Genomic DNA, 24,732 nt, shown 5'->3' with positions numbered 1-24,732 from the left:
AGTGGGCACTTGTGGAAGACCAGCAACAATAATAATAATTTTAAAAATGACGAACAGAATTGTGCAATTTTCTGGGGCTGTTTTTTTTTTTTTTTAACCCTGTGACCCCATTTGCACAGTTTTCTGGGGCTGGAAAAAAAAAATGAGCAAAAAGGGGTAGTGATTGGAGTAGGGAGGGGGGTGGGATAGAGAGACAAAATGGGTTCTGCCATGAAGGACACTAGGCTACCAGCTGGAGGACCAAGGGGGAAGGATAGAAAGAACAACCCACAGTGACCCTGATCATCTCTCAGGCACACCATGGGTTATTCTGTGAACAACCCACACTGTGTAGCTTATTAGCAGCGTTGCTTAGCAAATCCGCCCAAACTGTTAAACTTTGGAGTCAATCTGGGGTCTAACTGAATTCATTTTGCAAATGGAGAGAGACACAGGCTGAGTTCATACAGCACAACAACTCGTATTCAAGGTTGAATGTGGTTTGCTGTTGTTGTTGTTGTTGTGATGTGTGAACCCAGCCATGCTAACAAACCACAAACAACCCACAAAGATAATTATGGTTGGTTGTTGGATTCTGAACTGTGGGATGTTCATGGTTAAGGAACCATGGTTTGACAGTGTGGGTGGGTTCATACAACACAACAACCCATGGTTCACCAACAGCCCACACTCCACCATATTCAGCCTTGAGTGTGGGTTGTCCCATTGTGTGAATACAGCCACAGAGAGAGAAGGGAGAATTTACTCCCCCACCCTGAGCATGTATAAATGATTTTTTTTTAAGTCAGTAACTTAAGGCATATGAGGAAGCAGGAGATTACTTAAAGGCCTTGAACTGAGTGTTTAGGAAGTGTCCTGGAATGATGGTTCCATAGTGATGATAAGAAAGCATTTTAGTGCCACGCTATTGGTTCCTATGGGGAGGGAAACTTACACTCTAATGACCAAACTGGAGGGTGGGGACTAAATGCCTCCCTCTCATGGGCCATCCATGTGGGGATGGCCTTTTGTTCCCACCCTCAAATCTTACCTCCATACCTCTTCAGATCAACCATATGCAGTGAAATGGAGCAACTTAGCTGCTTGATATTGCTTAGGGCCAATTTTGAGAGGGGTGCAGAGGCTCTGGCTGCTAAAGCCCTCCCTCCTCCAAGACTCAGGCCACGCAAAGCATTTTCCAGCAAGGGAATTAAGCAGGTCTTCTCCTGCTTGGATTTCATTCTGAGCAGGTCTCGTGAGTGGGTTAGTGAGCAAAAATGTGGACCGCACAGAGTTGTGACATGCTGGCAGGAGACCTATGTAATTTGGACTAACAAGCAGCTTTCAGGTAATTAAATAGGCTGCCTCTCACACAGGAAAGTTGGTACCAGCCCAGGCAAGGCCAGTGTTGCAGGCGCGAAGCTGTTGGATTCTTGCGGGGTCACTCTGGTCACTCTCAGATAAAAGTGTAGTGTTATGTCTGCATGAAGAGCTGGGATGCTCCCTAGCCCAGATTGGAATGCTGGGATCTCTTTCTCTTGAGGAAAGTGATATATTGCCTTGACTGGGATGCTTTATGTATCCACCAGCACATGGAAGAAAAGGTATATAAGCATTGCTTAGAGCAGACCGAGTTGGTCTCGCCTCAGGGGGCGGTGCGTTCTGCTGGCACTTTTGTGGCCGTAAGAACAGCTTCTGCCTGTTGTGGGCCCCCGACAGATACCCAGGTAAGGCAGCTTGATTAGCTGGAAAGTATGAGCTTTCTTTGCATCTTTAGTCTGCATCCATTTTCTATCAATAAACTGTTATCTTTTTCTTTTCTTTCTTTCTTTTTTTTTTGCAGAAGTGGCTTCAATTAATCTTGGTAATCAAAAGAACCTGCTTTGGCTGGGACCTGGCAGAATCAGGCCTCTAGATCAATACAGCAGGAGAATAATTCAAGGGCTTTAATTGCTCACCTCTCTTCTGAGGTGGGTTTTTATGTGCCCACCCAACACCATGGATGTTCTTTATGAGTTAGGCAGGGGGTCAGTGTTGTGGTCAATACAGTCAGTGTACGTTCAGAGTCATGGTGGTGGTGGTGACGACGACGATGCATTCTGCATGTCTTGGCCCTCACACTTAAACTAGGTTCTAGGGCTGACCATACCTCCCCACCCCCTTTTGAACAGAGATATATTAAACCTTAACTGAAACAGAAACAAAGAAAAGAAAAGGATCCGATGCTGGCTCAGGATGTTAACTCCAAAATGTGTCATTCTGGTGGAGAAAAGGGGGAACAGAAACCTTGGGTGAGGCTGGTAAACAGAAGGACTTCCTGAAAGCCCTCTCATTTTAGATCTTTCCAGTATTTCCCTATAAGCTTCAAGGGGTATCTATATAGAGGGTGGGGAAGCAGATCTCTCTCCCAGCCCATGGGTTATCCGTGTGGGGCTAGCCTTTGGCTCCCACCATCCAGTTTCACCCCACACCTCTTAAAATCATCCCAGTGCAATATCATATAGCAACCCAGCTCCTTTACATTTCTTAGGGCCAAATGTTAAGAGGCTTGAGGGGGCTTTGTCATGTGAAGCTATGTCAATTTTAGCTGCCAGAACTCCCTAGGTATCTGGCTGACTAAGGATTCGCTCATGCTGCGCAGAACTTTTGTCAGGCAGAGAAGCTGGCAAACCTTCTCTCAGTTTGATTCCAACCTGAGCAATGGAATGATTTGTACTTGGAGCTGGGCATTTGCGAGCCAGGAAGTCAGGAAACTGACCAGGAAACTGACCAGGAAGTCAGGAAACTGCCTTATGCTGAGTCAGACCGTTAATCAATCTAGCCTAGGATTGGCAGCAGCTCTCCAGGGTTTTGAGCAGGACTCTTTCCTAGCCCTACCTGCTGATGCCAGGGATTGAACTAGGGGCCTTCTGCATTCTTTTCCAAGCCTGGCTGGGGAGAACTTCAGTGGCATCCCTATTTGTGAGTATTGCAGACCCAGGACAAAGACGTCTTCACATTACATTTACTTGGTTTAAAAGTCAATGAAGGGCTCACATTCAAATGGCATAGATGAAAAATGCCACAGAAGTTAAGCTGCAGATATTGGCCTTGAAGAAAGCAAGTACGGACCCCACAGTCCCACCTCCATAGTAATAAGGTGTGGCCAGCTGTAGTCCTGCGTAGCACCCCGTGTCAGCCATTTCCATTGGTAGCCCCTGGCCCCTAAACTCAAGCAGGTGGGCTATGGCTCAGAGATTTGGGGGATGCTCTCTCTCTATGCTCAGAGATGTCGCTGTTTTTGTTCTTGCTATTGCATGCGACAAGGTTCGGCCTCACACTAAAACGGGATTCTAGGGCTGGCCTTCTGTACTGTTTTGCCAGCCCATCTTTTGAAAAGAGGAATGAGCTCTACCTTGTGAGATTCTAGAAAAAGCAAAACAGAAAGCGTGGGTGGAGTGGGCAAACAGCAGGTCAACCGGAAAGGTATGTCTCATTTTATAAATCTAGCTTTGTGCCACTCCCCCCCCCCCCCGCCCTGCATTTTGCTTGGTCCTAATAACAGTATTCCTTCATGATGTATTTTGGTTTGTTTTTTCCTCATGGACCAGCATGGCTATCTTTGTTTTTTATGTCGCTCCTAAATGTGACAGTCTTGCATCTTCATTTGGGTTTATGTTTTTATCTCCAGGGAGACTGATCCTGACCTATATAGTTCTGATGGCTCTTTGTTACTGATTTCCAGTTAGGCTTTTTTAATGGGCAATATGTAGCCATAAATTCTTGCACTCACAATTAACTTTTGCCCCAGTGGCTCTTATTTCTTCCCTCCCAGATTTAATCAAAGTCTATGCTCTTCTTTGTTTTGCTGATCTTTTCCATTTACTTCCTCCAGTCCATTTCTCAACTGGTTACATCATACCACATACGGAAAATGAGAGGACTTGCTCAACCTTTGGTAACATCTTTATATATTAGGAGGATGAATTTATCATGTCAGAGACTGTTAGTATCACAGATGCTGCAGGATGGGAAACAGAAACACGAAACTGTGAGTCAAATGATAGTGGGTTTTTTATTTATTTTTCCATATATATATATATATATATATATATATATATATATATATATATATGGAACTTGTGCTTGAAATATCAGCTAAGAACCTAGCTCTAACTTTACTTAGAAACAATCGCACTGTGAATTACGTCTATTTATAATGTGATTGCCACTTTTTGTGTTTCATATCTTTCTTGTTTACACTACCCCCAAGCCAGTATATGTACTGAATCTCTCTCTCTCTCTCTCTCTCTCTCTCTCTTTCTCTCATCTATCTATCTATCTATCTATCTATCTATCTATCTATCTATCTATCTATCTATCTATCTGAAACTCATTATAACACTTCATGCATTTGAGAAAGTGGATTATAGTGTATGAAAGCTCATGCCAGAATAAATGTGTTAGCCTTTATGATGTCACAAGACACTTTGTTGTGGTTTTTCTGCAATAGACTAACACAGCTACCCCTCTGGAAACTGTTCTTTATATAAGCACTGAACTCTCTTAGAACTTGTATCAGTGTATGGTTAGTCACAGCATGTGGTTGTTTTAACAAATAAAATTATGGATTTTTTCCCACTCTGTGAAATGGAATCCTTCATCGATAACTAGATTAGAAGCCTGGAGTGGGCTTTGCTTGATCACATTCTTACCCACAAGCCCTTGCACCTAAGACTATCTGTTTCCTCAGAGGGAGCTGGAAGATCTGACTCCCCTTCCTGCAAGAATATTGCAGGTTGGGTCCCACATGTCCAGATTTAGAATAATTAACATGCTGTTGTCAGCGCCAATTATCTAAGAGGGAAGCATCTCTCAGCCTGTTCTGCCTCCTAAGAACAGTGGGAGCCCATGTTCCTTCATTACAGGCTGCTTGACTGTTGTTTTGTTCTCTGGGGGTGGGGGGAAGGACCGGGGAGTGGAGAAAGAGATACATATTGGCTGGGCAGGAGGAATTCTAAACATGTCCTGCCAGAGTGTCAGTCATGTTGTGATAAGCGATGGCAGTGGTGACAGAAATGTTTTGTGGGTTTGAGTGGGTGGGCATTCTCTCATGAATTGCTCCATCACCACTTGTGTTGATGGAGCTGCCACCACTGGTCTGGAAGGCTGCCATGCTCCTCTGCAATGCCTCTGTTTGAATGATGCAGCCCCCACTGCATTGTTGGGGAAAAAAGAAGGTTCCCCCTAGTGGTCAGCGGAGGCCACCATCTTCTCCCCCCAAATGCCTCTAGAACCATGGAAGATGCTGACATACTGTAAGCATGCCAATGTTCTCTGTATGCAGTTGCAATTAATTATCCAAAGATTAGCCCTACCCAGGGGCTCCTAATCTGAGGATAGTAAAGACATGAGGAGGGGGAGCATGTGAGCCCCACGTCCTCCGTGGTTGCTTTCATTCTTGTGAAGAGCAGAGCCTGGTCTATCCACTGGGGTGCTCTACACAATTTGGAGTGCTGGGAAAACCAGCATTCTGAATTGTATGGGGAGCCCTTCTGAATGGAGAACCTTCCCTTCTTCAAAAAGTCACCCTACATGTGTAGAAGGTCACATCAGAGAGGGACAGGAGGACTAGTGTACCCCAACTCCTCATGTGTTTACAATCCTCAGATAAAGAACCCCTGAATAGGGCTGTACAGTGGTGCAAAACTCCTTTACCCTCTTAAAATCTGACCCCCCCCCCTTGACCACAAAGCCTGAATATTGTTTTGACTGGTAAAATTCAGTGTGGACAATCCTCTGATCCTCTCCGGGCTAGGCTACCTCATCAGTGGACTGTGGAAAAAACAACACTTTCTGACCTGTCTCTCCACTCTGCCACGTTCATAATACATGTTTTTTGTTTGTTTGACATATTTCCCTTGCCACATCTTTTCTTTCACATCCCCTGCCTAATCACATGTTAACTGGCTTACTGCCTGATTCTATATGTACCTACCCAGTCCCATGTTGTTTCTCCCATCTAACCATGGCTACTAGATCAGATATTGCTTTGTGTGCAAAGTAGGGATGTAATAAACCCCTACCTGGTTCTGTGCTGGGCAATCCGTGGTGGGGGGGAGGTGCTCCGTCCCTCCCCCCGGAATCCTGCCTGGCCGGCTCCGCTCTGCGGCCAAGCTATGGAGCCACCGGCCGGCTCCGGCCGCCCGCAGCCGAACATCCGGCCGCTGGGCAGCCCTGCAGGGATGCAAATGGCGGCTGTCGTAGCCACTGCCATTTGCATCCCTGTAGTGAGCTGTGATAGGCTATGTAAATATTTACGTAACCTATCATGGCAGGGGGAAAAACCCCAGTGTACGCAAATGGCGGTAGCTATCACGGCCTCTACAGGGATGTAAATGGCATCCCTATGTTAGCCGTGATAGGCTACGTAAGTATTTACGTAGCCTATCACGGCTATTGAGACGAGGAAGCGAATGGCGGCCGCAGGATGGCCGCCATTCGCAAAGCAGCGCGGACGGGAGCAGGTTATTGCTCCATTTTGCGTGCCTTTTGTGGGGTGGGGGTGGCGGGGACTTCATCCTGCATGCCTTTTGTGGGTTGGGGGGTGGGGGCTTTGTGCCACGACGGATTTCGGGGGACTGAATGCACTGGCATTCAGCCACACTGAGATCCGTCGTGGAATTCTCTGACATCCCTAGTGCAAAGGTTCATTATTAGTCCATGGCTCGTAAGTGGTGGCCTTTATTAGCCATGATGGCCACAGTTTAATGAGCACAACCAACAAAATATGTTGATTGTGTAAAAAGAAAAGAAAAGAAAAAGCTGAAGATACAGAATATTTATTTGGTGTTATTCGTATGACACATTTTGCCCAGTTTCGCTCAAATTGACTGGAAAATAACAACAACAACAATAAATTACATTTCTATACTGCCCCATAGCCAAAGCTCTTTGGGTGGTTTACAAAAGTGAAATATCGAGGTTATAAATACCTATACTGTATTGAAATTAAGGTGCCCTTTCAGTTAAAGCTACTCATAGCCACCATGGTGAATAGTTTTGCTAGGGTCATAGGGCTCCTTTGCATGGAGCTTGTATCCTGCTATTGAGAATGCTCACTCACGGAAGTTTGTGGGTCCTTTCCATGACATCATTAACCTCCAGGGCACATCCAGAGGTATTTCCTGGGCTGTGTCTCCATGACAACGGAAAGAGAAGCTAATGGAAGAGTTCCAGATTTTTTAAAAGGAATCAGATTTGCTGTGCTTTGGTCCATGCAGGGCTCCATGAGCAGGTTCTCTGCACCAGTAAAAATCGCTTCACAGAACTTACTTCCCGGTGGGGGTTGGAATGAACGTCATCTGACTTGCAGGGGCTGCTCACACAATAAAAGAATCTTCCCCCCTTTCTCCTTTCCCCTGAAAGTCCAGATGCACCTGCATTTCAGGAGCAAGCCTCATTGACCACAATGGGAGTTACGTCCGAGTAGATGCACATATGCTTGTGCTGGGAAAGGGGGGGGGAGAACACAGAGACAGGAAACCAGCCCCCATTTTAACCTGCAGGATCTCTATAACAAAGGGTGGAAGCAGTGTCTTCCTAAGGCAATAAACCAAACAAAGGAGAATTGGAGCCTCAAGATTGCACTTTACTGCACTTAGGGAATTGGGCTTTAAACTGTGCCATGTCAATTGAGGGGGATCTCTGTAAGTTCTGTTGTGGACATTCAGAGAGCAAGCCTCATTCAGCACAATGGGAGTTACTTCTGAGGAGACACTAATTGGCTTGTGCAAGGATGGGAAACCCACAGGAAACATCCCTTGACTGGGGTCATGGTGAAAGGCAGACACCCTTGGGCAGGGCTAGCATACCCAAGGTAAATGCAGGGGTTGGGGCACACAGCAACTATACCAAGCAGCACCTGACTTAAGGGAAAGAATTGGACTATAAGCAGTCTCAGAAAATCTGGGTTTCCTGCAATAAGCTCCAGGGTGGCTGCTGGATGGCCACAACATCATGTATCCCTAACAACCCCCACACGTAGCCAGTTCGGAGTAAATCACTGGTGGAAACAGGCCCCTGTTTTTTTCCGTCTCAAATAGATCCAGAACTAACAAACCATTTTTTAAACTTGGAATGTAATGTGATTAAAACAGCCACTTAGAAGGCACTGTTTCACTGAGTTCTATGGAACACTGAAAATTAAAAGCTTCCCCTCTCAGCAATCATGTGGTCGTTGTCTGAGAGTCCGTGATAAACATGGAAAGGCTCCAGAACGGGAGGACTGTGGGGGTTTTCTTTAGTGAAAAGGGAGCAATAAGTATTTTAAAATGGCTACCAGGTTTATTCACTTCAGATCACCCCTTTTTCATACCTATGGCCCATGGACTATATCTCTGATATGTTGTTTCCAGTTGTGTGAGATGATAGATAGATAGATAGATAGATAGATAGATAGATAGATGGATGGATGGATAGATAAGCTGAATGATTGCTATCAACAGAAATAATGTGAGACGCAACAAGAGAAAGTGAATCAGCTCAACTATAGCATCCAGTTTTCTTATGGAAAAGCCAACAATCCTTCCCTGCTCAAACCCAGTAGGCCCCACTCCTTCCCCACAGTTGGAATCAGTGGCAAGTGGTCTGGTTCCCAGACAATTCTCCTGCATTCAGGTATATATATTTTTTCAAAGAACTGGAGTGTGATGGTAACCAGAATTCTTTTCATTAACCCATAGAATTCCACTGCTAAAGCCAGAAATGTAACTGAGAACCCATTAGTTGTTTCCCTTCTGTACCTTGCAGGCCAACTTCATCACCAGACCCCATAAAGAAGCCTGTGGGGGATAAGACCCTGAATTTGCAAGAAGACATCCTATGCTTCATCTGCCAAGAGCCTTTGGAGGACCCCGTTTCCATTGATTGTGGGCACACTTTCTGCAGCATCTGTCTGTCTGCCTACTGGACTGTATCCTTGCTGGATGGGTACTGCTGCCCTGTGTGCAAGGAGAGGATAAAGTCAGACACTTGTATGCAGAGCCTGGTAGAAAAAATTGGAGAGCTCCCTGTACTCAATGTCAACAATGATCTGGTAAGACTAAATCTGGGGAAACCAAGGTGGCTCCTAAGTGATCATGCCATAAAGAATATCCAATAGGTATCCATGATACTCATGCAGCTGCGTTTCTTTCAGTAACTGCACAGCTATCTGAGAAATATGATTCTCTAAAGGAAAATTAATATAGTGAGACAGGACATATAGATTGTCTCCAAAAGGTTGAAAACAAATGTACCTTTTTAGAAATAAGGTCAGTGCTCAAATGGAAGAATTCAAAATGTGACATTCCACCAGTCTAAAGATACGTGATCTATCTATCAACAAAAGTGTTCAAACATTCTCAGAAAAGTTCACACTCTCTCCCCTGCTTCCCAAGAACCCACCAAACTTAAGTTTGCTTGCAAAGAAGGGGCAAGAAGAGGGATATGCAAGTCCCCCACACAGAGGCATGTAAGCATGCTGGTTCCCAGCAGATCAAGGAACTCAAATCCCATGTATCCCATAGGGAAAGACAATTCTGAGCATGCTCAAAACCACAATTTCATTTTTAAATCAAGAGCCTCCTCTCTGAAGAAGACTTACACATCCCAGAAGAAATAGTGGTTCTGAGTGTCCATCTGCCAACACCCCACCACCACCACAAGACACACACATATACAAACATAACTTTGGGTGTGAAGGCTTTGTTTATACTCAGAAATGTGTGTATGATGGTAATGGCTTTTTTCTATGGTTTGTTCTAGGGATGTACAAAACTCATACCTGGCTCTGCACCAGGCAATCCGTGGTGGGGGACAGGCGCTCCATCCCTCCCCCCGGAATCCTTCCCGGCTGGCTCCGCTCCGCGGCAACTCCATGGAGCTGCCGGCCGGCCGGGCCCGCCCGCAGCCGGACATCTGGCTGCTGGGCTGCACAGGGACATAAATGGCAGCTGCCATAGCTGCTGCCATTTGCGTCCGTGTCTTTAGCCATGATAGGCTACGTAAATATATACGTAACCTATCATGACTAATGACTCGGACGCAAATGGAGGCGGCTACGGCGGCCGCCATTTGCGTTCCTTCCTATTGCCGTGATAGGTTATGTATATATTTAAGTAGCCTATCACGGCAAAAGACAGGGGTGCGAATGGCGGCCACTATGCCATTTGCGCCCCTGTCTTTTGCCGTGATAGGCTACATAAATATATACATAGCCTATCACGGCTAAAGACATGGATGCAAATGGCAGTGGCTACGCCATTTGTGTCCCTGCCCTGAGCCATGATAGGCTACGTAGATACTTACGTAGCCTATCATGGCTTGCCAGGGATGCAAATGGCAGGTGGCGTAGTGGCCACCATTTGCGGCCACAGCCCGGCAGCAGCTGGAGCCACCAGAGCCGCTGCCGCCGGAGCCACCGCTGCCACCAGAGCCACCACTGGAGCCACAGTCAGGTAGGCTCCGTTTCGTGGGGCTTTTGCGGGGTGGTGGGGCCGGTTGCTCCGTTCCGCCATGGATTCCGGGGGGCCGAATTAACAAAAGTTAATTGTGAGTGCAAGAATGTATGGCTACATATTGCCCATTAAGAAAGCCTAACTGGAAATCAGTAAAAAAAGAGCCATCAGAACTATATACAGAGTTTCTCTATATATAGAGAAACTCTGCAATTTGCAGCACAAGATGTGCTGATGGGCTCTAGTTCAAAATCCTTCAGCTATGGATGAGCCAGATTCATGGAGCTATTTATTTTCCAACAACAACACACTTAGAAGTCAAGCCTGTTATACAGCTTCTCCTGAGTTCAATACTACATGAAAGATGTAGACTCTGACGGAATTTAGATGAAGTGTGTCATGGGCCAAATGAGTGTCATCCACAAGACAAATTTATCCCCAGCCAGCCAGCTGCCTACCAGGGGTACGCAAAGTCCTTGGAAGAGGTAAAAATCCAAGGTACATATCAGTGCTTTTGAAAAATTACAGCCAGTCTCTGAACTAACGTTGACTTGCATTTGAAGATGACCAAGGTGAAGTGGGCTGTCCTGAAGATTTGCACCCACCTCAGAGATTTGGAGGGTGTTTTTTTCTTGTTCTGGCCAATTTGATACATTTTTATACCTCCCACAAGCATCTCTTACCTGTCCATAAATGGAAAACACCAGCAGAGAGGAGGGAGGGAGGAGGCAGAGCAGAGGACTGTAGTTCTGTGACTGACAACTGTAGCTTCTAATCAAGGAATGATTTCATCAGGGCTCCCCTTTTTACTTCCAATCATAGTGCTTTTTGAAGGGGTATAGAAAGAACTGATCATATGCAATTTCAGTGTTGTCTTTGCCTTCGTGACTGTGTCTGTCTAGCTAGAACAGCCGACTGGCAGAAGCACTCAGGGTTTCCAAGGATGGCTTGGAAACCACCACTGCTGGGAGATGGTATCCCACTTCTACCTGTTGAGTAGAATTTGAGTTGTTGATAGGGATGTTAGAGAATTCTGCCATGGATCCCAGGGAGGCTGAATTCCAGTGAATTCGCCCCCCCAGAATCCATGGTGGAACGGAGCAACCCGCCTCACCACCCCGCGAAAGCCCCACGAAATGGAGCCTACCTGGCTGCGGCTCCGGCGGTGGTGGCAGCTCCGACGGTGGATGAAGCGGAGGTGGCAGCGATGGTGGCAGCTCTGGCTGCTGCCGGGCTGCTGCAGCTGCAAATGGTGGCCATCGTAGCGGCTGCCATTTGCATCCCTACTCCGGCTCATCATAGGCTACATATATATTTACGTAGCCTATCACGGCTAAAGCAGGGACACAACTGGCATCCCCTACGCAGGACGCCATCTGTGTCCACACCAGCCCAGCAGCGGCTGGAGGCCCTGCTGTGGGTTGGCCCGGCAGGCAGCTCTGCAGACTGGCTGCGGAGCGGAACTGGCCAGGCAGGATTCTGGGGGGGAGGAATGGAACACCTCCCCCCCATTGAGGATTCCGGGGGGAGGAACGGATCGCTTCCCCCCACCAGCAGACCCCAGTGGAGCCAGGTAAGTGCGGTTTTGTACACACCTAGTTGTTGACACAACTCCCAAGCAAAGTATGTGGAGTTCCATTGAATCTACACAACCTGAAGCAAACTCCTCCAGAATGTTCTCCTTGGGTGAGGGAATGGCACCAGCTTCCTGTTAAAAGTGTTGCATGGCAGCACCTCATATTAGGGAGCATGACCTTCATCAGAAAGCCAAGTAGCATAGCTTGGAGTGTTGGTGTTGGTGGGGTGATCTTTCCACCTTTACTTCCTCCTCTGCTTCTATCCCTCCCGGTGGTCTTAAATTAAAACAAAGTGATAACACTGGTTTTCTCAACTCTGAAATAAAGAGTGAGAGCTTTTCTACATGATGATGTTTATTCACTGTAAATCTGTTGTATCTACTTTCAGTTTTGTTGCAGACTTGAGATCTGAGCACCAGAACATTTCCTTTCATGCTTTTCTGCTACATAACCTCTAGGTGGCACTGTGGTAGAGTGATATAGCACTAATACACAAGTGAAAAAGTGGTTTTTTCCCCTTATTATAAACCACAAAATTTAAAGTCTATTAAATAAATCCTGCTATACTTATTTTTCTATAATTTGGTAGACTTCATCCCTTCAGAATGGAATAGCATTCCTGTAAAGTACATCCAATTATGTAAAAAAGAAAGTTTTTTTTTTCATTATAGTCAACGGAGAAGACACCCAAGGCTTCAGAAAGCCCCAGGCAATCCTCTGTCTTGAAAGTGAGCCAAAGTGTGATGCTGCCTCAAGCCTCTGAAACAGGATGGCACCATATCCAAGGCATTAAGGTAAGTCCCAAGGCAAAATGAATGAACGAATGAATAAATAAATAAATAAATGTGCACACCCCTGTTGTTGACCACCTATGTAAATCCATGAATGACTTCCATGTTTTCCACTGTTGTGGCATCCTTCTGATCTAACATACATAGGGCTGACTGATTCTGAATCAGCAGCAGTAAAGCTTGTGTAGGTCTGTTGCGAACCCATCTGGATCCCATCTCTTCCAGGAGTTGTCAACAACACTGCTGCAATCAGGGCAGCCATTGCAACTGGTGGGTTTGGATGAGAATGAATGTCCCTGCCTGGATGAAGAGGCCTTGAGCTACTGCTTGGAGCAGGGACAGGTGAAAGATGCAAACGTGTGCTTGATCTCCATCTTTGGTAAACAACGCCTTGGCAAATCCTTCCTGCTGAACCTCCTTCGGCAGCGGCTCCAAAACATGGTGAGCATGAAAACATTTGACTGTGTATGTTTTGTTAGACCATGTCCACAGAAGCTAATTTTCAGTGCATTTGTATATGGAAATCAGACAGATCGGACAGTACTCTGTTCCGGATAAATAGTTGATGAGCCGCATAAATAATTATACAAAATGGGCCTAAGCTATTTTATACACATAGGTCAGATTCAAGTGTTATGGCCCCACATGGATGTCCAAGGACATCAGAGACTGTGTAGATGTGTGGGAGAGGATGGCAGCCATGCTCTTCCTCCCCTCTACAGATATGAGCTGGATCAGAGAGTGGGATCATCTGTTCTGGCCCAGTACCACATAGTTCATCATTCTATCTCCTCTCCCAATGACTATTTTGCTTTCATACTCGGTAGGGCAGGAGTAGTCAACCTGATGCAGCTCCATCCAGCACAGCCAATGATGATGCAAACTGTAATCCAACACATCTGGAGAGTACCAGGTCAACTACTCCTGCCATAGGGCTTAGCCAGATGATCCTTGAAAGTACTCCCAGATTAATACAATCTCCGCACAAGCCATTTAATCCCTGTATGGGACCAGGCCTTTATTTTGCCAATTTCAATCATGGTGTAAAGCCCTTGGTCCATTTCACCATCCTTCTTTTGGTTGCAAGTGAAATGGAAAAATGTGAGCTGCAGTGACAGAAAAAAGAAATGGGCATCCTGGTAAGAAACTAATTTAAAAAATAAGAATGGGGAAAGTCCTGAAACGATAGGTCAAGTTCCCCGCTTGCCCAGGAGCTACTATTGTGGGCACGCGCAGGTCCTGTGGTGGGAAAGAAAGGGAGCTGGCAGGATCTGATGCAGCAGCAGTGATGCCTCCCTGCAGCCTGATAGCATAGTGCCGAGCCAATTGAAAGGCTGATTGGCTGATCTGGGGTGTGGCCATGAGGAGATGAGCTAAATTGGAGCAGCGGCAGGCAGGCGGGACCTTGTGTGTCAACTGGTGCCATTGCCATTGCTGGCTTCCCCACCCACCGACATCTGGTAATAATAGATCTTGCAATGGACAGAAGTCATTCACCAGTTAACAGAGCTGGGAAGGAATTTTACCTGCCTTCTAAATGGCAAGAAGGGGGACAGGGTTTCTTCACTTTCCTGATTGCAAGGTTAGTCTGTGTGTAAATAAGCTGAACTTCTTTGCATGCTGTCTTGGTGGAACTGCATTGTTTATGTCACAACTTTGTGGGGTGTGAGAGGCATTGGGCTGGATCAATTTGGGAATGAGGGCGGGATTGGGCTCCCCATTTCCCTGCGGTGGGATCCCCTTAAGGGATCTGGGTGAGTGTGGCATCAAGACCAGGCCAGCATGGGGGCTGCAAGCATGCCACATCCAGGGTGGAGGGAAAGGGTTCACGTTAGTGGTCTGCGCCGTGGTGGGCCTCTGACTAGGGATGTACGAAAGGGACTTACCTTGTCATAGCGTTGCCCTTATTTTCGCCGTAGTCTACGTAAATCTTTATGTAGACTACTGGGACCAAATAAGGAACGCGAATGGTGGCTCCCTATGGGGGCCGCCATTTGCGTACGCGCTTTTTTTTTTCCCCAAAGTCACCCATGATAGGCTACATGACGATTAACGTAGCCTATCACGGCTGACTTTGCAAATCTAGCCGTGATAGGCTACTTTAATCGTTACATAGCCTATCACAAGGGCGTTGTTTTGTTTTTTTTACTTTTCTTGTAATGGTGGTGGTGGCAGCCAGTCAAAAGACCGGCTGCCGCCCCCGCCCCTGACGAAGACCTGCCGAACCGCTGCCGGGACCTGCCGCCGGGAGCAACATTCGTAAAAGGTAAGTCCCATCCCAGGGGGGGGGGCGGGGGGGAGAATTTCTCCCCGAACCTTCAGAGGACCGAATGCGTTGGCACTCGGCCCCCCGAAGTTTCGGGGAGAAATTCTCCCCCATCCCTACCTCTGACCCTTCCACCACCAACAGCACTCCTGGCAGCTGTGCCAGGAAGGAAAATCAGACTGCAGTCAGCCTGCCCAATGGCGGGTTCTATGCCCTATGCCTCCACCAATCCTATTAAAAAAATTAATAAAGTTGTGGCCAATTTAATAACCCATTTAATTTAGCATCTCTGGTTTGTTCATTTCATCCACCACATGGACACTAGGGATGGGCAGATTCCCTACATGCTTCTCTGCTGGGGAATCCACCTTTGGGGGGAGGTGATTCTGTGGAGCCGCTGGCTGATTCCGGAGCACCAGTGATACGGCTGCCATTGGCATGCCTTATCACTGGCTGAGGCTGACTCCAGATGCAAATGGCGTCCACGGCGCCATTTGCGGCCATAAAGCTCTTAGATTAAGCTAAATGCAGCTGTAAATGGCTGCATTTAGCTTAAACTAAGGGCTTTATGACCGCAAATGGTGTCTGCTATGCCATTTGCGTCTGTGGTTTTTCACATGATAGGCTAACCTATCACAGATGCAAATGGCATAGCAGATGGGGAAGATCTGGCCAGGGAGGATTCCACAGGGAGGCAGAGGTAAGGGATCCTTTCCACCATGGATTCCGGAGTCCGGATTCAATAGAATCTCATTGGGGTCAGTGGCGGATTTCTCTGATATCCCTAATGGACACAATTAGACACTGCAGCACACAAAGGTAAACGATTCTCTCCCCAACACTAATGAGTATACACACATCCTTCTTTGGGTCAGGGATGTAAAATCCTAAAATCAGTGTCTAAATCGCTCTTTCCTATGGGATTTAGGGATGTACGAAAGTCACTTACCTTTTCGCAGGGGTGATTCGCGGTGGGGGGAGGCGCTCCACACCTCCCCTCGAAATCCTAACCCGGCCGGCTCCACTCCCCAGCAACTCCGCAGAGCCACCGGCCGGGTGCATTTGCAGGCATCTGGAGCCTGCAGATGCCATTTGCGTTCCTATTTTTGGCTGTGATAGGCTACATAAATATTTACGTAGCCTATCACGGCAAAAGACAGGGGCACAAATGGCAGCCTCTACGCCATTTGTGCCCCAGTTTTTTTACCTTGTTAGGCTTTGTAAATATTTACATAGCCTATCATGGCAAAAAAGGGGGATGCAAATGGTGGCTGCCGTAGCCGCTGCCATTTGCGTTCCTGTTTTTTTTTGCCATGATAGGCTACGTAAATATTTACGTAGCCTATAACAGTAAAAAAAATGCTTCCCTTTTTTTTGCCATGATAGGCTACGTAAATACTTATGTAGCCTATCATGGCCTCTGCAGGGATGCAAATGGCGTCCCTGCATTAGCCGTGATAGGCTAAATACGTATTTACGTAGCCTATCATGGCCTAAATGGGGAAGCGGCCACCATTCTCAAAGCAGTGCGAATGGCACCAGGTAAGTGCTCCGTTTTGCATGCGTTTCGTGAGGTGGTGGGGTGGTGGGGCTTTGTTCCACCACGGATTTCAGGGGGCTGAATGCACTGGCATTCGGCTTCACTGAGATCCATGGCGGAATTCTCTGACATACCTAATGAGATTCATACTGCAAAGATCTCTACCAAGCTGCTACTCAAACTATGTCTTGCCTTCAAACTGGGTCCATCCTGTGCATTTCTTTCTTGTTGGCAGGCCACTAAGGATGAATCATGGATGGGCCAGAAAGATGAACCACTGAAGGGATTTGAGTGGAAATCAGGACATGATAGCATCACCAAGGGGGTGTGGATATGGAGCCAGCCATTTTGGGTTCCCAGTGACCATGGGAAGGTAAGAGTTTAGGGGGAAAATGTGTGAAGATGAATGCAGAAGAAGCAAGAAGATAAGGGTGGGGGAAAATGGGAGACTCTCCTTGATAAAGGATTAGGAGAGGAACATAGGCAGCAGTATTCACTCCAGAGTTGCTTATTCATTGCCAACAAATTCCTGAGGGTTAGCCATGGTAGTTTGTCTCACACACACACACACACACACACACACACACACACCAGTACATGCACACATGCATGCAAGCATGCAAACACCCTGTGACACCTTAAAGAGTAAGGTGCAATCCTGTGGCACCTGTGAGGGTGTAGAAGGGATAATAGGATATTGTAGGTTGTGTATGTAGACCCCCCGAGGAGAAGCAATGGGGACTCGTTTGGTCTACCCTGGCTTGGCTTCACTGCATGCAGGCTTTCTTATTGTCAGAAGCCCTGTGCATGGTGAAGTCAAGCCAGCCTAATTCCCATTGCGCCTCTGATGGAGGAGCAATGGGACTAGGCTGCTCTGCTCCATTTTCCCTCCCCCCACCTCCTTCCCATAATGGGGGAAGAAAACAGGGTGGGTAAATGATAAGGGGACTCACCCCCATGGGTAAGAGTGGCCACCCTCCCCAGCATGGATGAGCCCCAATACCCACCATCGCTCATCCTCACTCCTATCTCCAATCCCAGCAGAGGAATCCCTACTGTTATCTCCAGTTGCAGACTGGATGCCTTCCGAGGGGATTGAGGCTTGGAGGCTTGGAGTTGAGACTTGGAGACCAGGTCTTACCCCCTGGAGGAACCCCAATGTTCTGTGTGGGCTGGATTGGGGTGCACACCAGATGCAGAGGCAATGCACATAGAGATCTGGGTTCTCCGAATGCCCACCCAGCCCCTGCCCCTGCTTTCCTGTCCCGGACTGCAGTGAAGCCCCTCCCGCACTCAGCAAGCAGCCCACATTCACCCCAGTGTACTCATTGATCTCCGTGGTTGCCATTTTTTGAAAAAGAAAGTGGCGATCACAAAATGTGCATATTCGCATCTGTGTGAAAATGCACAGTTTTGTGAATGCACATATTTGTGTTTGTGCAAAAATGCACTTTTCTGCAAAGATGTGAATTTGCAAATATGCCCATTTTCATGCATATGCAAATATGCAGATATTTGCAATCACCATTTTATTTCTAAAAAAAATGGCGACCACGAAGCTCAACAAGGCCGCCGGGGTGGGTGTAGGCCATTTGACGAGCATGGGTAGGGGGCGAGCATGGGTAGGGGGCAAGCAGGGGCAGGGGCTCGGCAAGCAAGGCTTGGGGGTTCAGGCAGGGGTGGTTCTTGTGGATTCCCAGACGGACTCCAGCGCCCGTGCCATCTCTAATCCAACGGGTCATAAAATGCCATTCTACTGTAACTGCTTCAACATCAGGAAGGGCAAAAAGCAAGCATTCTGGGGACATGTCAGTTACAGAATGAGGGAGGCTCTGGATCTGCCCCAACCAAAGGCCCCTTGTCCCCTGGAATTAACCCCAGAATGGGGAGAAACTATACCAGCCCTGGATCTGGCATAATTATTTTCCCTCCCATTGGAATGAAATGAGGGTTCTGCTGTTGTTTTTAAATGACAAGCAAGGACAAAAAAAATAATAGGGATGTACGAAACTCTTACCTGGCTCCGTGCCAGGCAATCTACAGTGGGGGGGAGGCGCTCCATCCCTTCCCCCCAGAATCCTCCCCAGCCAGCTCCGCTCTGTGGCAACTCCGTGGAGCCGCCAGCCGGGGCCGCCTGCAGCTGGACATCCGGCCACTGGGCTGTTCAGGGACGCAAATGGCAGCCACCATAGCAGCCGCCATTTGCATCTGTGTCTTTTGCTGTGATAAGCTACGTATATATTTACATAGCTACGTATATATTTACATTGGCGTTCCTTCCTATTTCCATGATAGGCTACGTATATATTTATGTAGCCTATCACGGTCTCTGCAGGGACACAAATGGCGTCCCTGCGTTAGCTGTGATAGGCTACATAAATACTTATGTAGCCTATCACGGCCATTCAAAAGAGGCGAATGGCGGCCACAGATGCGGCCGCCATTCGTGGAGCACCGGAATGGCTGACAAAGGTAGGCTCTGTTCCGGGCCCATTTTGCGGGCTGGTGGGGCGGGTGGTTTCGTTCCGCCATGGATTCCGGGGGGGCAAATGCACTGGCATTCGGCCTCCCTGGAATCTGTGGTGAAATTCTCCAACATCCCTAAAAAATAATAATGTTAAACGCTGCTCTTACCCAGCTTCAGCCCTTGCTGGCATGAACCTGTCAGGGCTTAGGAAGTGGTGGTTCCTCTACCATGACTTGTCCCTCCCCTTCTTCCCTAAGAACCAAACTACATGTTACAGTATGTACCAGAGGCATATGTTTTCTTTTTTCCTTTTTTTTTACTCCAGTATAAGTATGAACAGGGGCCGTGGTGGCTTAGTGGTTAAGACGCTGAACTGCAGACTGGAAGGTCGGCAGGACAGCAGTTCGAGACCCGAGTGCTGTGTGACGGAGTGAGCTCCCGTCTTCAGTCCCAGCTCCTGTCAACCTAGCAGTTCGAAAGCAAGAAATTGCAAGTAGATAAATAGGTACCGCTTTGGCGGGAAAGGTAACAGCGCTCCGTGCACCTCGGTGTTCAGTCATGCCGGCCACATGACCATGGAACCGTCTTCAGACAGCGCTGGCTCTTCAGCTTAGAAATGGAGATGAGCACCACACCCTAGAGTCGGACACGACTGGTTGGGGACACCTTTACCTTTACCTTTTAAGTATGAACAACCCCTCATTTGAATTACGACCACCTTGCTCCAGAAGAGGAAGATTAAATCCCCCCCTTTGCTTCCCAAAAACGCAAGGGTGGCGGGGGGGGGGGAGTAGCAAAAGAAAAAGTCTCAATTGGCTTAAATGGACAGGGGCTGTGGGAGACTTTGACCTCCCCTTTCCTCGGTGATCCCATCTCCCTGTGCATGCATGTGTGTATGCACATGCACATACGTGGCCCTGACTCACCACCTGGCACTGCATGTGGCCTTTAGTGTCAAAATGTTGCCCACTCCTGGAAGAAATCCAAATTGGTGTCACTGCAGAGGGGAGGAGACTTTAGCCTTTACCTTTCCCAGTGATCCCATCCCACATGTGTATGCATGCACATGTTCATCCATGTGTGTGGTCCTGGACCCAGTATTTGGCACTTCATGCAGCCCTCAGGGCTGAAAAGACTACCCACCCTGGAATAAACCTAACCTCCATGTAGTTCTTACTACATCTTGTGACAATGAGTTATATTTTGTGTAATTACTTCCATTATACCTTCTGCCCCTCCCACCCACATGTTTTGGGGCTGAAAGATAGTAGTCTGCAGCCAGGCCTATTGGCCAAGCCCACCTCCCATCTCTTTGTCTATAACTGTCTTTCATTAATCTCTTCCTCCCCTCCCTCCCTCCCTCCCTCCCTCCCTCCCTCTTTCTAGGTAGCAGTGTTCTTGGTGGACACAGAGGGTTCGATGGATCTGGAGAGAAGCAAGGAAATTGGCATCAAGCTCTCAGCTTTCTCCATGCTGCTCAGCTCCTATCAGGTGGATTCCTGACCAATCCCACCTCCCTTATTGCATTCATCTTCTCCTCACCTCTCTTCTGTTTTGCATCTGTATGTTGCACATCACTTTTGACACCCTTTTGAATCCTTTCTTCCTAGATATTCAATGTGAGTGCCTCAAAGGATGACACAGACATGGAATACCTAGATGTGAGTGAAGGCTGTAAAAGGAAGAAGGATGTTCTCAGGTTGTCTCTCGGGAGGGTGGGGAAAATAGAGAACCAGTGCCTTGAATAGAATGGAAATCAAACACAGGATCTTTCTGTACAGGCTAGGAAGAGAGGTGTGAGCTAAGGTCTAGAATTCCTGCTTTCTATCAGATTTTGGACAAATGAGAGATTAGTAGAATGATCACATAATGATGGTTTCAGTCCAAGGGCCAAATCTAAATCTTCAAAAAGTTTAATGATCTCTGTTCTAGAGGTGGGCAGGGGTGAAAGCAAAGGCAACAGGGTCTATACACAAGTGGGGTGGAACTGCTGTTGTTGTTTTAAAATAACATAATTTATAGTAACAGTAGGATTCTGCTGTGTGTGGCCTCCAACCTCCCTTCCAACCTTCCCCCAGCCAAAATCAGATGCAAGCAACAAGGGGTTCAGCTCAGTAACATGTATTTCTACTCAGAAGTAAGCCTTCCTGCAACATTTAGGGATGTACGAAAGTCACTTACCTTTCGCGGATTATGTTTATGGTGGGGGGGAGGCGTTCTGTCCCTTCCCCCGGAATCCTCAATGGGGGGGAGGTGCTCTGTTCCTCCCCCCTCGGAATCCTCTGCGACAGCTGTGCTCCGCAGCAGCTCCGTGGAGCAGCCGGCCAGGCCCAGCCAGGCCAGAGCTGTCCGCAGCCGGATTTCCGGCCGCAGAGGGCTCCAGGGGGGGGGGGAACCGTGTATGTAGCGTAGCTGATGCTATTTGCGTTCCCCTTATTTTCACTGTCTTAGTCTACCTAAATATTTACGTAGACTAAGATGGCCCAAACTAAGGAATGAAAATGGTGGCAGCCATAGCTGCTGCCATTTGCATACGCCTTTTTTTTTTTTAACCCAGTCGTTTTAGGCTACATAAGTTTTTACGTAGCCTAAAACGTCTGGATAAAAAAAAAAAAGGCATACGCAAATGCCGGCTGTAGCCACCGCCATTTGCATATGCTTTTTTAATTTTTTTTACCCAGACGTTTTAGGCTACGTAAAAACTTACATAGCCTATCACGTCTGTGTAGAAAAACAAAAAACAAAACTGCAAATGGCAGCGGTGGCAGCCGGTCGGAAGACCAGCCGCTGGCGAAGCCGCCGCCGGAGCCGCTGCTGCCCGGAAGATCCGCCCCAGGTAAGTCTCATCCCGGGGGGGATCCGTGGGGGGCGGGGGGGCAGGCCATTCCACCACAGAGTTCAGGGGGCTGAATGCACTGAATTCTCCACCATCCCTATGGATGGTAAGAAGCATACTTGCATATTTCTTTACAAGCTCTCCCCCACACCCAATTACAAACAGACTTTTAGCTGTGGCCAAGTGGAATCTCCAACCTCAACCCACAGCACAGAGCAGAGAGTGAGAGCTCTCAACTAACACCCTGGAATGAGACGATGGCTCGGACAGGAAATGGGCACAGGCCATGAGAAAGCTCATTTTCCTCCCTTTTGGGGATTGGCTTTTATGAAGGGCTTCTAAGAAGATGTGAAGCCCCCAGAACATGGAGAAAAGCCAGAATGCAGCACAGAAGAGGAGGAGGAAGAGGAGGATGAATTGGAAGAGGAAAGTTGCTAGCTGGCGGTCCTTGGAGAGGATCAAACTCAGAGTTAAGCTGAGTGACTGGTGAAGTTGACAAGGGGATGGGGTGACCAGGGGAAGCTCTGTGGACTGGATTGGGACCTGTGCTCAGCCAGATTAGTCCCATAAGCCAGAGGTTGCCATCCCCTGACATAGTTTAACTCTTCTTGAAAAAACAGGATTCTACTCACCAGAGCAATTCACACAATCCAAATACAGTTTGGGGGTATGCACTACTTGCCATAAATAAATAAATAAATAAATAAATAAATAAATAAAATGTGAGTGAGTATTAGGAGCCCTAAATTACTCTCCAGCTTTGATCAAAACTACTCACTCCCCTCCCCCATCTTGGATCCCTCCAAGATCACATGCTGCTGCAAAGAAAGGGAAAAGGGGCTCTCTTTCTTCATTGGACATAAGGCTGAAGACTGAAGTAGAGCTTGGGAAATGTTGTTCCCCCCAGGACCATTGCAACATTGATAGCCCAGGGAACATCACACCCTCATGCTTTGTGTGTACTTGCAGTTAGGGATGTACGAAAGTCACTTACCTTTCCGCGGATTCTGTTCATGGTGGGGGGGGAGGTGATCCGGTCCTCCCCCCGGAATCCTCGACGGCTGGCTGTGCTCCGTGGCAGCTCTGCAGAGCAGCCGGCAAGGCCCAGGCCAGGGCCGTCCGTACCCGGATTTCCGGCCGCGGAGGGCTCTCAGTAAAAAAAACCCAAAACAGCATACACAAATGGCAGCGGCTATGGCCACTGCCATTTGCATTCCTTATTTTTCACCGTCTTAGTCTACATAAATATTTACGTAGACTAAGACGAAGAAAAGAAAGGGTAACGCAAATAGCATACTGGGTGCTATTTGCGTTCCCCTTTCTTGTCTTCGTCTTAGTCTATGTATATATTTACGTAGACTAAGATGGTGAAAATAAGGGGGAACACAAATAGTGTAGTGGGCTCTATTTGCGTTCCCCTTTATTTTCACCATCTTAGTCTACATAAATATTTACATAGACTAAGACGGCCAAAAATAAGGAATGCAAATGGCGGTGGCCGTAGCCGCTGCCATTTGTGTACACATTTTTTTTTAAAAAAAAACCCCAGACATAATAGGCTACGTAAGTCTTTACATAGCCTATCACACCTATGTGGGGGGAAAACAAAAAAAACAGACTGCAAATGGTGGCGGCGGCAGCCGTTCGGAAGACCAACCACTGCCACCGCCAGCACTGAAGCCACCGCTGGAGCCGCTGCCGCCCAGAACATCCGCCCCAGGTAAGTCTCATCTGGGGTACACTTTATTTTGTACTTTTCTGGCAGCCACCACTTTGGTTTTCCATCATGTTCTTCCCTGCACTGCATGATGATGTCGGGGTGGGGGTGGGGATTTTGGCCGTGGGAGGTGGCTGTGGCCAGGGGTTCCGCTCCTGCCTCCACTGGTGGGAAGTGAAAAAAAAAAGTTTAATTAGCACTCCCACATGCACCTCAAAATGTTACCCGCTCACCCCCCCCCAAATCCCTTCTCCAAAACTGTTTTCTTTATTTTAGGTTGCTTTTCACTCCTGCCTCCCTTTCTGTTTGAACTAAATGTTTTCCATGGAGAACTTTTGGCTCAGTGCTAGTTTAGAGAAAAGAGAGGACATGGTTTGGGAGATTGGAGGTGGGTGGAATGGAAGGGAATGTGAGGAATTCAAAATCAGATTGTCTCAGAAATCAGATATCCTTTCCCCTCATTTGGAGGAAAATGATGTGGCTCATTAATGAGTTGATTTCACTCAAGCAATGGGATGGGGTTGCTCGCCCATCTCAAGTCACAACAGAGTGTTGGTGAAAACAGTGGCCTCACAGGCCTCTCTTAGTGTTACTAGGCATTCTAATTTAGGGGAGGGGAAATCTTTCTTTAAAAAAAAAAATTACACTGAGCTCATAGGAAAAAAGACACCCACGCTAAGTCTGCCCAGCAGTTTGTTGCTGTCCCTGATGCCTCTCATTGTAAGTTCATCAAATATTGTTCCTTGCTTTTTGTTTTGTGATTTGTCCCTGGCTCTGAGAGGGTGGGTTGGGCTAAGTGACAAAGTGAATCAGATCTCCTAATTTCTTGTGCTCTCCAATTTCCTCTGCCCCACAGATGTTTATGTATGCAGCTGAGACAGTGGGAAATGCCTGCAGTTTAAGGCCCATTCAGGTAATGAGCATTTATCATTCTACTTCTTCCTATTCCAAGGGGTCCTTCACACTGGGCTTTTATCCTGTGATTGAGATTGCTCATTCTCGGAAGTTTGCGGGCTCTTTACATGACACAGCAATCATCCCAGGCATCTCCTGCACTAGATGCCCTTTGTTCCATTTTTAA

The 24,732-nt window shown here is 47.5% G+C and overlaps 1 protein-coding gene across 2 annotated transcripts in view; it reads left to right on the top strand.

Annotated features, from left to right (window-relative positions):
• The first annotated feature begins 3,853 nt into the window (after positions 1-3,853).
• LOC146341870 (RING finger protein 112-like) overlaps positions 3,854-24,732 on the top strand; it is a 53,721-nt gene continuing 32,842 nt past the window's right edge. For both annotated transcript variants that reach the window (XM_084805213.1, XM_084805212.1), the window contains exons 1-8: positions 3,854-4,009; positions 8,770-9,055; positions 12,706-12,828; positions 13,051-13,266; positions 16,867-17,004; positions 20,485-20,589; positions 20,709-20,759; positions 24,508-24,564. In XM_084805213.1, the coding sequence (XP_084661339.1) occupies positions 3,987-4,009; positions 8,770-9,055; positions 12,706-12,828; positions 13,051-13,266; positions 16,867-17,004; positions 20,485-20,589; positions 20,709-20,759; positions 24,508-24,564 (999 nt within the window). In that variant the 5' untranslated portion in view covers positions 3,854-3,986. The remainder of the gene's footprint in view (positions 4,010-8,769; positions 9,056-12,705; positions 12,829-13,050; positions 13,267-16,866; positions 17,005-20,484; positions 20,590-20,708; positions 20,760-24,507; positions 24,565-24,732) is intronic.

The sequence above is a fragment of the Heloderma suspectum genome, chromosome 6 (genome assembly GCF_057233095.1).
Source record: "Heloderma suspectum isolate Gila_16-S chromosome 6, 16-S_ref, whole genome shotgun sequence".
NCBI classification, from domain to species: Eukaryota; Metazoa; Chordata; class Lepidosauria; order Squamata; family Helodermatidae; genus Heloderma; species Heloderma suspectum.
Note: the sequence above shows the minus strand (reverse complement) of the source record. Positions and strands in the feature narration are given on the sequence as shown.